The sequence below is a fragment of the Ochotona princeps genome, chromosome 3 (genome assembly GCF_030435755.1).
Source record: "Ochotona princeps isolate mOchPri1 chromosome 3, mOchPri1.hap1, whole genome shotgun sequence".
Taxonomy (NCBI): domain Eukaryota; kingdom Metazoa; phylum Chordata; class Mammalia; order Lagomorpha; family Ochotonidae; genus Ochotona; species Ochotona princeps.
The window spans coordinates 15240599-15255489 of record NC_080834.1 but is presented as its reverse complement, the minus strand read 5'-3'; the positions used below and the strand labels follow the sequence as shown (position 1 = coordinate 15255489).

The following is a 14891-nucleotide window of genomic DNA, read 5'->3' as shown; positions in this document are numbered from 1 at the left end:
ATTTTACAGGCACACACAATACAGCTGGTTTTGATGTTCCCAGGAACTCCTTTAGTAATGGAATATCTCACTTATATATCCCTTCAAATTTGTTGCAAGGTGATGAGGCTCAAAACTGTGGCATACACAATACCAACATACTTTGTGAAAGCATTTGTAGTTACTAAACTTGAGAGAACTATGTAGTCACACCTTTATGCATTAAAAGAACTGTTAACTGATTTTACTAACATTGCCTCACAAACAGCACAGGGCAGTTGAGGGAGGCTCATCTATAAATGCTTCCATTCAAAACAATATCTTTATTCAAAGAGGTTAAAATTCTATACCTAATTTCCACATTGTGACATTGGGTCTTGATAATAATGGATTCCACCCCCCCGCCTTTCTATTTGTAAACAGCTATAAACACGCAAGCACCCAAATTCAAAAGTGGGAGTTGACACTGTTATGTGTATGGACCTTTCCGGGTAGATGAAGAAAATGTTGACAATGAAATGAATATACCTACTGCTAAGGCAACTCTGATGCACTCAGGGCAGATTACCACTGTCAGCTCAGTCAGTAAAGCCACTGACATAAAATTGCAGATCATGGATTTATCTAATGGTTCTAAAGACCTCCAAATATTTTGGGCTGGCACTCCCATTTTAAAATGCAATTTTGGAGATCAACTTTTAGAAAGTATGTGCTGAACTTTTAGTTCCTCCAAGGACAACTTAAAAAACAGGTTATGGGCCTGGTGCAGTAGCTCAGTGGCTGAGCTACCTTGTATCCCACCTTGTATACTCCGGGATCACATATGGGTACCAGTTTTAATCCCAGCAGCCCTGCTCCCTACCAACTCCCTGCTTGTGGCCTGGGAAAGCAGTTGAGGACAGCCCAAAGCTTTGGGACTCTGCACCTGCATGGGAGACCTGGAAGAGGCCCCAGGTCCTGGCTTTGGATTGGCGCAGCACCAGCCATTGTGGTCACTTGGGGAGTGAATTATTGGACAGAATAACTTCCTCTCTGTCTCTCCTCTCTATATATCTGACTTTTTGATATGAACGAATCTTAAAAAAAAAAAAGACAGAACAAGACAAAGGATCAAAAAAGAAGTCAATTCCCTAAATGAAAGGTAACCCTTCTTTAAAGCTTTTGTAATTGTATGATCTTCAGAAATACATGAAGATCTACACACAGCTTAATCTCAAGCTTTATACTAAGATACAGGCATTTGGACACATTAAAATGTTTGCTAAATCATGAACAAATAAGATCCTACATTGGAGGCTCCCCTCCCCAATGCAACCTCTAAAAGCAAATTACAGTATTCACCTCAGGAAAAGCAGCTAATAAAATACTGTCCACTGTCTTTTTTGTGGTTTTATTACGAAGCTAGAGCTTAAGAGGAAATACCAAATCAACTTTCTACTGAAACACAGAAAGCTTAAAACCTTGCATAAATAATAATTACAGTTATGTGATCAGAAGATCACATTGTTATCTATTTATGGAGGCATGGGATCAAATTTTGCACCCTGAAGATACTAGAATTGTCATACAACCTTAAGTTTGATCTAAGTTCAGTCACATGTCCTGAGACTAGAACGTAACAAGTGACACATAACCTCTCAACCACAACCTGATGAGGAAGTGAAACATTTTTACAGGAACTGTTGAAACAAAAAGCATAGACTAGTTTTTAAGTTATATATCTTGTCATATACTACTTTAAATTATACAGTTACTGATTTCGATGAAGATAAATAAATACCTCTGTGAGCGACTGATTAGTAAAGTTTTGGGGCCAATACAATGACTCAGCCGTCTAGTCTTCCACCTGCAGTCACCTGCATCCCATATGGGTGCCAGTTCATATCCCGGTTGCTCCACTTCCTATCCAGCTCCTTGCTTGTAGCTTGGGAAAGCAGCAGAGAATGGCCCAAAGCCTTGGGACCCTGTGCCAGTGTGGGAGACCCAGAAGAAGTTCCGAGCTCCGGATTGGCTCAGCTGTGACTGCTGCAGCCACTTGCGGAGTGAACCAGCAGATGGAAGATGTTTCTGTTTCTCCTTTTCTCTGTAAATCTGCCTTTCCAAGAATGATACATCTTTAAAAGAAAGAAAATTGCTCTGCTGGCCAGGTTTTGCAAACTATTATTGCAAAGGCTTTCAACACAGTGTTAAACTTATTCTGGCACAGAGGAAATATACAAAGCCAAGTTTCTCTGACAGATTCTATTTTATCAATTAGTTAGGATAGCCTAAATTACTTTTTAGTAGCAAATTAACTGTAGAACACTTTACACAATGTTTCAGATGGCTGGCAGCATTTGGGAAATCCAAATTTCAGACAGCAAGCAAGAAAAGTTCTTTCTGTTTCATACATACATACGAGGATGAGTAAGTGAACCCTGGAAGGCAAACCCAGTATTGCTCCTGTGCTTATTTTTATTCTCTCAATGCCTGGAAACGAAAGAGCTGGGCCAGGTGACAGTCAGAAACCAAAAACCAACCGCAGCAGGAAATTATTCAGAGTGTTCTGTGCTGTGTGCCCTTTCCACGCCCTGTCAGCTGTGAGGGCTGTGAGCTCACAAGGTGCAAGACTCCCAAAACACAGCGCCAGAGTTCACCCGGAAGTCCCCAACCCCGCCATTCTCTGACCACTGAATGCTGGCAAAAACGGGGAGGAGAGAACTCTAGAGCACAAATCCTTTTGTTAGGCGCGGGAGGGAAAGCCAGTGTAATAAAGAGAAATGTTAGTAACCCAATATTTCCAATCATTGTGGCAAGTGCTGCTTCACCATCCAACCCATGCACAAATCTTTCTGAATGCTTAAAGGCAACACCACTTGTGTTTGCTGAAAGAAAGCAAATTAACTCAGCTCTCAAACAACTTAGGGGAAATTCTAACACTTTTTCTTTTTAAGATTTATTTTATTTTTGTTGCAAATCCGGATACACAGAGAGAAGGAGAGACAGAGAGGAAGATCTTCCGTCCGATGATTCACTCCCCAAGTGACCGCAGCGGCCAGTGCGCGCCGATCCAAAGCCAGGAGCCAGCAGCTCTTCTGTGTCTCCCACACGGGTGCAGGGTCCTACGGCTTTGGACCATTTTCCACTGCTTTCCCAGGCCACAAGCAGGGAGCTGGATGGGAAGTGGAGCTGCCGGGATTAGAACTGGTGCCCATATATGGGATCCCGGGACGTTCAAGGCAAGGACTTTAGCAGCTAGGCCACCGCACCGGGCCCTCTGATACACTCTTTACACAACTTATTACAGCACACATATTTGAAAATCACTGGTTTCAGCAGAACGCAAGAGGCAGTCATTCCAGCATCCTCAATAGCCAAAGAGTTTATCTTTTCATAGGGATGACTATGCAAAGGTTCTTCATTGGTCAACTGGGTATTACAAGTAAGTAAACAGCACAGAACAGAGAAAGACCAGGGACAGATACATTTTGTTTCACTTAGCTGGTCGGCAATACTATCTTTTGCAAAAATCAACCGTAAGATATTGCAAAATTGGTTGAATGGATGGAACGTATAAAATTTCAAAATGTGTGTTAGAACATAACACTCATAATTTCAAATTCCAAGGAATTATCTATATGAAAATTTGAAGCTTTCACAATGTTTCTGGAATCAGGCTGGCTTAGGCTTAACATTTGCAAGAAGAAATTTTAAGTAGTGGTGTATTTATCTGCAGTACAATTCCTGGTTCCTAGAAAGCAGTATCATAAAACTAAATATAAAAGCTAACTTCTGATAATTATACAAAAACAAGTATTTAGCTTTGCTCAAGGAATTCCTTCGTGTCTAAAATATGCCTCCTTTGCACCTACAGATTCTCAACTACACTCTTAGCTCTTTCCTTTGTGCACTCTGTGTTTATGGTGTTGCAAAGAACAGTTCAACTCAAGAGTGTGGGCTACTACCTAACAATTTCAAACCCAGAATGAAACAGAAAACAGCTCACTCTTCAGCACTCCAGTGTCTTTCAATGGCAGAAAATCACTCATTGTCTCTCTAGAGCTTAATAAATAAAAAGAAAATCTGATACTTTCAACGTAAGTTTACCTTCAAAACCTACCAGTGTCGGATTTAAACCAGATTTACAGAGTTGTGCCAGAATAATTATTTTATAACTCAGGATGCATTTTTTTCCCTTTGCAGAAGTGATATGCAACTATCACAATTAGGAGACTGGTTGTTGACTTAAGACTAAAAGCAATCTAGGATTATCACCATCACAAAGGACGAAGAATGCAGGGTCTCAAGCTAGGGAATAGCAGAAGAGGGCGCATCCAGCCAGTCACACTCTCCACAGACTAGATTTTAGTAACATTGCTTTGACAGACAAGGTTTACACAAGCTACATACTGCTACATCCCTTACAGATAGGCCCAAAGCCCAGGAGGAAACTGAGGGTCACTGGCCATCATCAGGAGCTCTCAGAATTGATTAATCTCCCTTTATTTTATGACAGAAAATAACTCTACAATCTAGAAACTCTGGTTATAACAAGAAATGTATATTAGCACATCAAAAGTAGCATTTTTGGCATGCTCATTATATGCATAATGAAGCATTAAATGTTGAACGAAGTTAGTACTCTTCCTTTCCTTATTTACAACAAAAATTAAAGGTTTGGAGTCAATGCATCACCAAATTATATAACATTTCATGCAACTGCTTTTGGGATTATCATACTGTAAGTCGTTTCTTTCAAATATCTGACTTAAAAGTTACGTCTTTGGCTTTTTGCAAGGTTCATATTCATTACTGTAAATATATCAGGAAAACTCTGACCCTAACCTAATGCCAGGTGACAGCTGCTTATTGATGAAAAATCAAAATGGAAATAATGAATGATTGCTATTGATTCCCATGATAGCTCTACACATACTCAGTAATGTCTCCAGATTAGCTCAGATAGATGCCAATTAGTTTTATTTCATATGTAAATAGCAGTGTAAAGACTACAAAAAAAATTCATTGGATTGCTTTACCCTAAAGTACAGGCACACATTTTTGAAAGTCACTTCAAACAGTTCTCGCTTATGGAGCTCTTTCTTAGGCAGGAATTTTAAAAATAAATTTGAACTCATACAGCTGTGTATATTCAAGAAATACCAAAAAGTCACAAGGCATAGTAAGTTTCAGCTGTTCTTCTCTCTCCTGTGTTATCAATAATAAGAATGAATTAGTTCCTACACCATTGCAGCTGTGTAAGCCAGCATTCACTTGACTAATGCAGCTATTCTAGTTGAGTTCACTTAGGAACTTGCTTTAGTTTAGATCATTCATTCTGCAAGTCATACAAACTACAAGAGTACATGCTTTCTATTTTCATGAATATGCATATACGTCTTAGTTTCTGTGAAACCATCTAATGGTACTGTTGCTTGACCAGATTTAAAAGACTTATACAAGCAATCAGCTATCAACATCACCCAGCAACTAAGACTATGACAATATATTTGAATCTGAAGTAAAACTCTAATCAACAAGCATTAATTACTAATTCCAACAAAAAAGGAAAATATACTATCATGAGAAAAAAAAACAGCCATGGATTCAGAATTTGAGCTTTTTTCTTACCCCCACTCTTTCCTGATACATTTAGAATCACAAATGATCAGTCATATTTCCTCCAGTGTGTTCTTTCCTTGTTTTTGACTGGCAATAATTATAAGACTAGTCTGGCAAACTTACAAAAGAATGTAGGGCCAGTGTGATGGCTCAATTGGCTAATCCTCTGCTTGCATGCATCAGCACCCCATGAGGGAGCATCAGCTGCTCCACTTCCCATCCAGCTCCCTGCTTGTGGCCTAGAAGGAAATCAGAGGATGGCTGAAAGTCTTGAAACCCTGTAACCCACATGGGAGACCCGGAAGAAGCTCCTGGCTTCAGATCATCTCAGCTCTGGCCATTGAGGCCACTTGGGGATTGAAGCAGCAAATGGAATATCTTGCTTCTCTCTGTAAATCTGCCTTTAAAGTAAACAAATCTTTAAAATATATAAAATGTAAAGCTGATGGTCATCTCAGTTGCTCTACGAGATTTTTGCACTGCCTCTATAATTTTAAAGTACAGTATTCCACGCAGTTGAAAAGACTTTTTCAAAAATGCCTAGTGCTGCCATCCAATATCATCTTCTATTAAGGATGAGTACCTAAACTGTTAAGACACTGTGCTTTATTAATTGAAAATATAACATTCAAGGTTGTATTCTCAAGTGCATAGTTGGATTTTGGAAATTCTTCAAGTCCATCCCATGTGCAAAAGAAGATTCAGAATTAAATCCAGGAAGTTGGTATTTACACCTAGGTTCTAGCTGATGCTGAAAGTATGTTATCTCCTAACCATGAAAAAACAGAGGACAGAACAAGTCAATCAACCACCTCAGCTATATGTTGACAGTGAAAAACTGGGCAAACGGAGACTCTATGATGGACTATGTCAATCAGTGGATTCTTCAACGACCTCATCATGCTTGGAGTGGCGAGATTGGCAGCAATTCATAACTGGTGAACTATCAAAACCACTTGAGCAGGACCGTCGGAGCATGCCCCACATCAGGGACCTGGGGTGGGTGGGAGACTGGGTGGGGCTTCTCCCTCAGTATCCCCCTTTACCTCAGATACATGAAGGAAACAATGTAGAAATACTAGTCTTACCCTCTTTCCTGTAGCCCTTGAACCTTTTTAACTATGTAACAATTATCAAAACTATAATTCAAAAAAATGGGGCCCGGTGGCGTGGCCTAGTGGCTAAAGTCCTCGCCTTGAGCGCCCCGGGATCCCATATGGGTGCAGGTTCTAATCCTGGCAGCTCCCTGCTTGTGGCCAGTTCTAATCCCATTCAGCTCCCTGCTTGTGGCCTGGGAAAGCAGTCGAGTACGGCCCAAAGCCTTGGGACCCTGCACATGCATGGGAGACCCAGAAGAACTTCCTGGCTCCTGGCTTTGGATCGGCACAGCACCGGCCGTTGCGCTCACTTGGGGAGTGAATCATCGGACGGAAGATCTTCCTCTCTATCTCTCCTCCTCTCGGTATATCTGACTTTGTAATAACAATAAAATAAATCTTTAAAAATATATATATAATAAAAAATGGAAAAAAGTTATCTTTAGACATTTACGGCAGAGTGAAAAAAGTGGGATTATATCATAATTTCATTACCATTAACCAAATAAGCACCTATTATAGAAATCCTCAGTTTAAAAGATCATGTATATGTTAAATCTGTAACTTTGCAAATCAAACTAAAGAATTCATCTATCATTTGAATAGATAAACTTTGTGTCTGCAGCAGACCAAGCACTATGAACTTTCCCCAGTTCCACAATGAAGAAATTATGGACATAGTACATGATAATGATTTACCAAGTCATATAAACAACTGAAAACCAGTGGGATCAACAGTTGTCATTCATTAGTTCTGAATCCAAAGACTACTGGGTCTAAACAGGGCGCATACACAGCTGAACACAAACTTCCTGGTTGTGCGCAATTTGCACAGATATACCAGCTTTACAGGCCTGACCACAGAGATTCAGAGCTTTAGCCAAATAATGTGGTAACCATGTGAACCTGGGCTGCTCCAGCTTGTTTGTGAATCTCTCAGCAAGGTTCAACACGACGTTATCTGCATCTTGTTGCCAGGAAACACAACATCGCTTTGGAACACAAGGAAAACCAGGTTGCAATGACCACAGGTCAACTTACCACATGCCTAATTTTTGACACTTAGTTATCTACAACCTTAGATTTCTTCTTGTAGGCCACTTAGAACTTCACTTTACCACTAATTAACAGCTAATGCTTTTTGCTATTTTGTTAAGCTGGACCACGTACTGCTACTAACCAATGCAGTAGCAGCGATAATTCATTTACGCTTTTCATCTCCTAAGTGTCAAACATTAGTTTACTTCATTAAAACTGATTTGGAGGGGGCCCGGCGGCGTGGCCTAGCGGCTAAAGTCCTCGCCTTGAAAGCCCCGGGATCCCATATGGGCGCCGGTTCTAATCCCGGCAGCTCCACTTCCCATCCAGCTCCCTGCTTGTGGCTGGGAAAGCAGTGGAGGATGGCCCAAAGCCTTGGGACACCGCACCCGCGTGGGAGACCCGGAAGAGGTTCCTGGTTCCCGACTTCGGATCGGCACAGCACTGACCGTTGCACTCACTTGGGGAGTGAATCATCGGACAGAAGATCTTCCTCTCTGTTTCTCCTCTGTATATCTGACTTTGTAATAAAAATAAAATAAATCTTTAAAAAAATACTGATTTGGAAATCAAGCACACACTGTAGCTGCTTTCTAACTAATGCAACAATGCATGCTTATAATTTTGTGTCTATGAGTACTCTTCAGCAAAGTCATCCTATCACAGCATAAAGCAGCCAGTATGCTGCTGACCTGAGAGCACCTGGATTTTCTGAGATGAAAATGACTATCTTGCTTTGCTTAGTTACAGAAAGTAATGTGTTCAACAGTAATCCTGGTAGATTCTTCCTGACCAATTCAAACGGATAGACACTTAATGTCCCCAAATGCTCAAGTGCTCGGCAGACTGGAAATGTGCTTCCTCAAAGTGAAGTGCAAGGCACTGTTCTGCAGCTTTGCAATCTGGAGATGGAAGGATTAGAGTGGTTTTGAGAGTACATAAAATTAATTGCCCTTGACATAGCAATTAAAATTGCTAGCTCATGGGCATCAGAGATTTTGGACAATACTTCACCAGATTCTTAAGATAAAATGGGAAATTTTTCTCTCTTCTAATGCTGGTTTTAACAAAACTAAAAATACCTGAATTTAAGATTTTTGCTACCTAAGCAAGAGGTAGTCCTGAATGCATTATATCACCAAGATAAGAAATTTAGCCAGGAAAACTACTTTCTAGATGTGACCTTACTTTTATTTCAAAGGGTCTTCTAGGTAGTAAGTTTGACCTTGGACTTTACAGTTTCTCATCTTTCAAAAAAGATGTAAAGGTCTAACTTCTTGAGAATCAAGGTGACCTGTGTACTATACAACTGAAGAAAATCATTTACCCCATACTACACGGGAACAGAACAGGTTTCTGTAATGCCAACAATACTCTGGAAGCATGTCAGAATACACAGGGCTGCCATCAACACTAACATAATTAGACAACTTGGAAATGACCTATTGCCACTATTTGCTGACCTGCCAGCCATCTGGGTAGTACAAAACCAACTATCTGTGAACAAAGATGACTTTCAATGAGGTCTTCTCCTGAACTTATGAGTTGGGACAGATAGACAATATACTTCCCTTCCTATAGGTTATGTCTATCAGTACTATCCCAGGCCAAACCTTATCTAAAAGGCTGCCAACTTGACACTATTCAAATTCAAGTGGCATGCACAGAGGTCTCTCTTGCCCCATTCAAGTCTAACCCTTACCCTTGGTCATACACAGCTAGACACTACACATTTTAATTTCCTACACTACAGGAGAAAATAATTTAGAAAGGTTAATGTTTATCATACATTTTTCTGCCAGCAACTTTGTATGTGGCAACCAGTTTCTTCACCTTAAAGTTCAATTAATGAAGATTTTGGATATGGAAATGTTAGCTCCTAGTGATTGTGTAGACACTCATACTATGTAAACTGAATTTTATACATACATACACAACACACATCTTGCAAAAACTTGTTTTTATGTAGGTGATATCCAACAACACAAATCTCCTTTCACTGTTAGACTGCTCCATGTTTAAAATAGTCCCTGCATGAACAAGCATACACGTAACACACATACAGCAAAATTAATAAATAAGTAACCCCTGAATTGTAGGATAAACTTAATAGTAAAAATAGACTCATGATGCATTGGCATGTTTCAGAAGTATGTGAGAAACTCCAGAATCATGGCTAGAAAAGTGTTTATAGCTTTCAAAATGAGGCTCACAGAAATCTCCAAACTGGAACCAGCACTGTGGCATGGCAGGTAAGCCTCCACCTAGGCCATGGCATCGCATATGGATGCTAGTTTGTGTACCACTGCTCCACTTCTGGTCCAGCTCCCCGGGAAAAGCCCGGGATGGACCTTCCAGCTCATGGATTCCCCTGGCTGTTGTAACCATCTGAGGAGTGAACCCAGAGATGGAAGATCTCTTTCTCTTCCGCCCCCATCACTCTTTCAAATACATAAAATCTTCAACAGGTAAGAACTTTAAAATTAGATGATTATTATTATTTGTTATTTAAGTTACAGTAAGAATCAGCATGGACGCTTTGAAAACTTTGACTCACAACATTCAATGTACATGTAATGTCCCATTCACTAAACAGCGTGACATCTGAATTTGTCCAGTTGATGGCCTGCACTCGACTAAAAACTAGGGCAGTAAAAAGTCAAAAGAACAGCAGTGGAGAAGAAAAAAAACAATTACTAGCGAAAGAAACCATTCTATTCCACCAGGCTTTAGTGTCTACCATCTCAATGGCATTTAACACCATTTTCGTAAGCTGCTATAAATACATACCCATACTTCATCCTCATTCTGTCATTTTCTGGGTTACAGTAAAATCTTTCCAAGTGCTCCTGAGAATCATTGGATACACTCTGCCATTTCTGAGTCGTCGTCCTCTTGATCTGCCAATGATAGGGCAAGACTGTGTGGTGTTTTAGACAATCCTTGCCGTAAATACAAGTGCCCTGCAGAAAGTCCATGCAAATCTCAACTCCATTCTGTTGGTGAGTATGGTACTGCAGCTGGTTCACCAGCTCAAAGACAAGGTCAAGGGACGCTTCCTCACTTTTGTCCCGAAAGAGCTCAGTACTCAGCTTATCACTGGTGTCCAATATGTACTGAATTGTAAAACCGTCATCTTGGAAAACCCCTGGAACATAATCCAAGATTTTATCAATACAGTCAGGACTAACAGGAACATCACTTGAAACCGAATGTAAAAGGTCCGTTTGTAAATGCCCTGGTGTGGAATCTGCCACTGTCCCACTGATGGTTTCTGGAGGAAAGCTGTGAGCCTGGATCGAAACCACCTGTTCTGGAGCATCAGCAGAAGGATGGGCCTCTGGTATCTGGCCCCTGACATCTGTCCCATCAGGAATCAGCACAGACATACCGTTTTCAGTTGGTGGGCATGGTGGATTGATTTCCAGGGGTTTTTTCATCATGGTTTCTTGTAAGCTGCTCTCATTTGCATGCTGGTCTCTAGACCTGAAAACTCCTTCAAGTGACCCAGACTCCAGCAAAGTGTTTAGTATTGGCCTCAAAGACCTCAGGGTGCCAGCTCCCAGTCTCTTCTGATCCTTTTTCTTAAAACAAGTCTTTAATGGAGTGATCTTCCCAGAGAGTCTCATTTCGCACGAAAAGTCATCAGGAGAGGGAGGCCGCACCACACAGTCTGGCTCAGGTTCGGTGGTGTCCATTTCCACGCTGTGGATGAGCTCCAATTGCTCCTCAGTCTAAAAACCCTACCAGGAAAAGGAAGGAAGACGATCATTTGCAAACTGACAACTGAATCCCATTCATTCATTAGAATGTTTTGTTTTGGTCTGTGACTCAGTAGCTAAAATGACTATCCAGGCACTCTATCCAGCCTTAGAGGTCAATTGTAATTTTTATTGAGAAAGAAAGGCTCCACAGCAGCCAAGGCTATTCAGAAGCCTACAACAGGCAAAGTATGAGAAAGTGTCTTTCAATGGCCCTCTGGCATTTAGTATGGACTCAATGTGTAACAGTTTGTAATTACTCTGGGGCATGGAGTTTCACCATAAGGTCAGAGAGGGTATGGTGTGAGAAATGTTGAATTAGAGTAATTGTTTCAATGATGACATAAGGGAAACCACATCTCAGCTCTGTGGTTTTCTTCACAATTGTTTATGTTATCACCTGTCTCATGAGTTGACAAAACGTTAGTTTTTGTCAGTGGAAAAAAAGTTTCACCAAATGAAAGATAAACTTCAGAGTTAGTTAATAAGTGAACCTAAGACATGAGGGCACACACAGGAGACAGGGGTTCTCAACCAACATGTTATATTGGAAAGCCAGGAACCTGTTAAAGTGAAAGTTTCACTTAATAGTCCCCATCAATGTTATCGGGCTACATCTGCAACCCACAAAGTGTTATCACTGCTGCAGGAAAATCATTTTCAGTCCCGGCAACACCTATTTCACACGGTTAAAAACAAACCAACGGGCGCGGTGGCCTAGCAACTAAAGTCCTCGCCTTGAACACGCCGTGATCCCATATGGTCACTGGTTCTAATCCCGGCAGCTCCACTTCCCATCCAGCTTCCTGCTTGTGGCCTGGGAAAGCAGTTGAAGATGGCCCAAAGCTTGGAAAACTGCACCCTCATGGGAGACCTGGAGGAACTTCCTGGCTCCTGGCTTTGGATTGGCTCAGCTCCAACCACTTCGGTCACTTGGGGAGTGAATCATCGGATGGAAGATCTTCCTCTCTGTCTCTCCTCCTCTCTGTATATCTGACTTTCCAATAAAAATAAAATAAATCTTTAAAAAAATGTATTTTAAAAAACTGCAAAAAGTGACTCCTGGTCTGTGTCTTCATAAAAGTTGCATAAGTACATGCTTAAAAAACAAGAACGCAAATGGAAGCAGATTCTAGAAAAAAAATTAAACAAAAGTCATATAGTTGCACCATCAATACTAAAAAGATTCTTCCAAGAAGGTATCTTGAAAAAACTAAAATTTGAAAATATTCACCGAGATTGTACCAAGTGATAAAGGATGTCTAGCAATAACTCTGCTTTCTTTTTGTCCAGGAGACTGATGAGTTACTTAATGCAAGCACCCAGGTTTTACCACAACACACCTCCTCCGTGCCCAACACAGTGCTCAGCACGAAGTACCCAGTGCACATTCCATTATAACCTTAACCCGCTGGCTGAATTACGGAAGAAAAGTAACCAAATGCCTCGTGCTTTACTATTTGTGGGTCAAAAAAAAAAAAGAAAGGTAAAATGGAATCCCCCAGAAAAATGGCTTAAACATCTTACTGGAGCAGCTCATAAATCCATGAGAAAAAGGCAGTAATATTAAAAAAATGAAACACGTACTGTGTAACAGTACACATGGTAAACACAAAAGCAAAAGGCTGAAACACAGGAGAGTTCCACGGGAGCTGGCATTATCAGGGAAAGCTCCACGAAGCAGGGATCTGACATGAGACACACATCAACTGGAACGCCGCCAAGCCAGGCGTTATTATTCATCACTCGTGCTCTTGCCTCAAGGCACAATTGGCACAGACTGTGGTATTCCCTCTCCACCACACCAAGCCGGCCTGTGCCCTCCCCCACACACGCACACACACACGAAACCACCCCATCACACCCGATCAAGGCAAAGCAGACACTAAAGCTATTTTACTTAGACGCGCGCCTGTGCACGTGCGCGCGCACACACACACACACACACACACACACACACACACATACACACACTGAAACTTTTCCTGTTATTGCCACTCGTCAAACTCGGAAACAAAACCGGGGAGGAAGCAGAGAGACCTCGAGTGGTTCCTCAATTAGTTTGCATAACAGAAAAAATAAAAGATTGGAAGCCACTTCCTCCAGTCCCCCGCTGCAGGCGACAATGAGCGCCACCTCTCACCTCGTGACGCCCGGGTTGCCCAGCGGGCGCCGATCACCTCTCTGAGGGAAACCGCCCGCGGCCGCGCGACACCCGGGCGCCAGGATCGGGTCCGAGCGACGCCTCCTGCCGGCCGCGGCCGTTGGCACAGCTCGGGGGCGCACGGGAGAGGGGGCGAGGGGGCCGTGCCAGGCACCCCGCCCCTGCCGCGCCCCAAGATCCACCGCCCGGGCGCCCCCGAGAACGCAGCCCACCCCCAGCCCCAGAGCCTCCCTGGGAGCCCCTCACGGCGCCTCCCACAGGGAATGCCTGCCGCCTGGCGACTCTCCGGGGGCTCTGCCGACCCGAGCTGCCCGGGCGCCGCGGCAGCGAGGCGACCGCCCCGGAGGCGAAGCCCGAAAAGTTGCTGTGAAAGCAGCCTGCAAACTTGAGGGCTGCAGCTCGGGGCGCCGGGTGGCCCGCAGGCTCCGGGCGCCGTCGCCGCGCCCTCCCCCGGGGCTGCCAAGGGGCTGATCCGCACCACCCAGGGCCGGGGTCTGCCCGCCAGGACGCGCCCCCTGCCCGCCCCGCCGCAGAGGAAAAGGGGCAGAGGCTGGTGACCCCGGCCGAACCTTCAGCGCCCTACGATCCACCTGCCAGAGGCTCTCGATGACTTAGAGCATTCAGAAGTGTAGACGAATTCCATACTGCTGCCGATGGGATCCGAGTGAATTGGGTACCACCCCCCCAAAAGGCAGAATCTAAAACCCAATTCACCTCTGAGGGGCCCCGGCACTGTGCCGGCGGGGAGCCGGGGCCCGAGGCCAGCGCCAGCCATCCCGGCCGCCTCTCCTCAGAGCCCACCCGGAGCCCTTTACCTGAACGGGCGGTGCGAGTCACCGGGCGTCCCGGGCAGCGTCCGCGCCAGGGGCCGAGCGGGAGACGGGCGCCGGCGTCTATGGCAGGCAGGCTAGAGACGCGGAGAGCCGCGCACGGGCCATTCCGCCGCTCGAGCGCAGAGAGCCGCCGCCGCCGCGCTCCGCGTCCCAGCTCGCCCGCCTGTCACCTCGACTCTGCTTTAAGTGGCTTCCGGTCGCCTCCTCCCGGCGGCCCCGTCGCGGGGGCGGAGCCTGGGCCCCACCGTGGGGGCGGAGCCTGGGCGGCGGGGGGTGGGGTGGGGTGAGGGGGCGGGGCGCCCAGTGGGTGCCCGCGGAGAGGCCCGCCCCCGCCGAGCGCGCGTGCGCGGGGCGGCCGTGCGGCGGCCCGGGGCTCCGGCGAGGGGGCGTGTCCCTCGCGGGCCGCCGGGGTCCCGGG

The 14891-nt window shown here is 44.1% G+C and overlaps 1 protein-coding gene across 1 annotated transcript in view; it reads right to left on the bottom strand.

Annotated features, from left to right (window-relative positions):
• TIPARP (TCDD inducible poly(ADP-ribose) polymerase) overlaps positions 1-14657 on the bottom strand; it is a 29556-nt gene extending 14899 nt beyond the window's left edge. The window contains exons 1-2 of the mRNA XM_004598567.2: positions 14456-14657; positions 10506-11458 (exon numbers count right to left, since the gene is read on the bottom strand). Coding sequence (XP_004598624.1) covers positions 10506-11413 — 908 coding nt within the window. The 5' untranslated portion in view covers positions 11414-11458; positions 14456-14657. The remainder of the gene's footprint in view (positions 1-10505; positions 11459-14455) is intronic.
• Between the last annotated feature and the right edge of the window lie 234 nt (positions 14658-14891).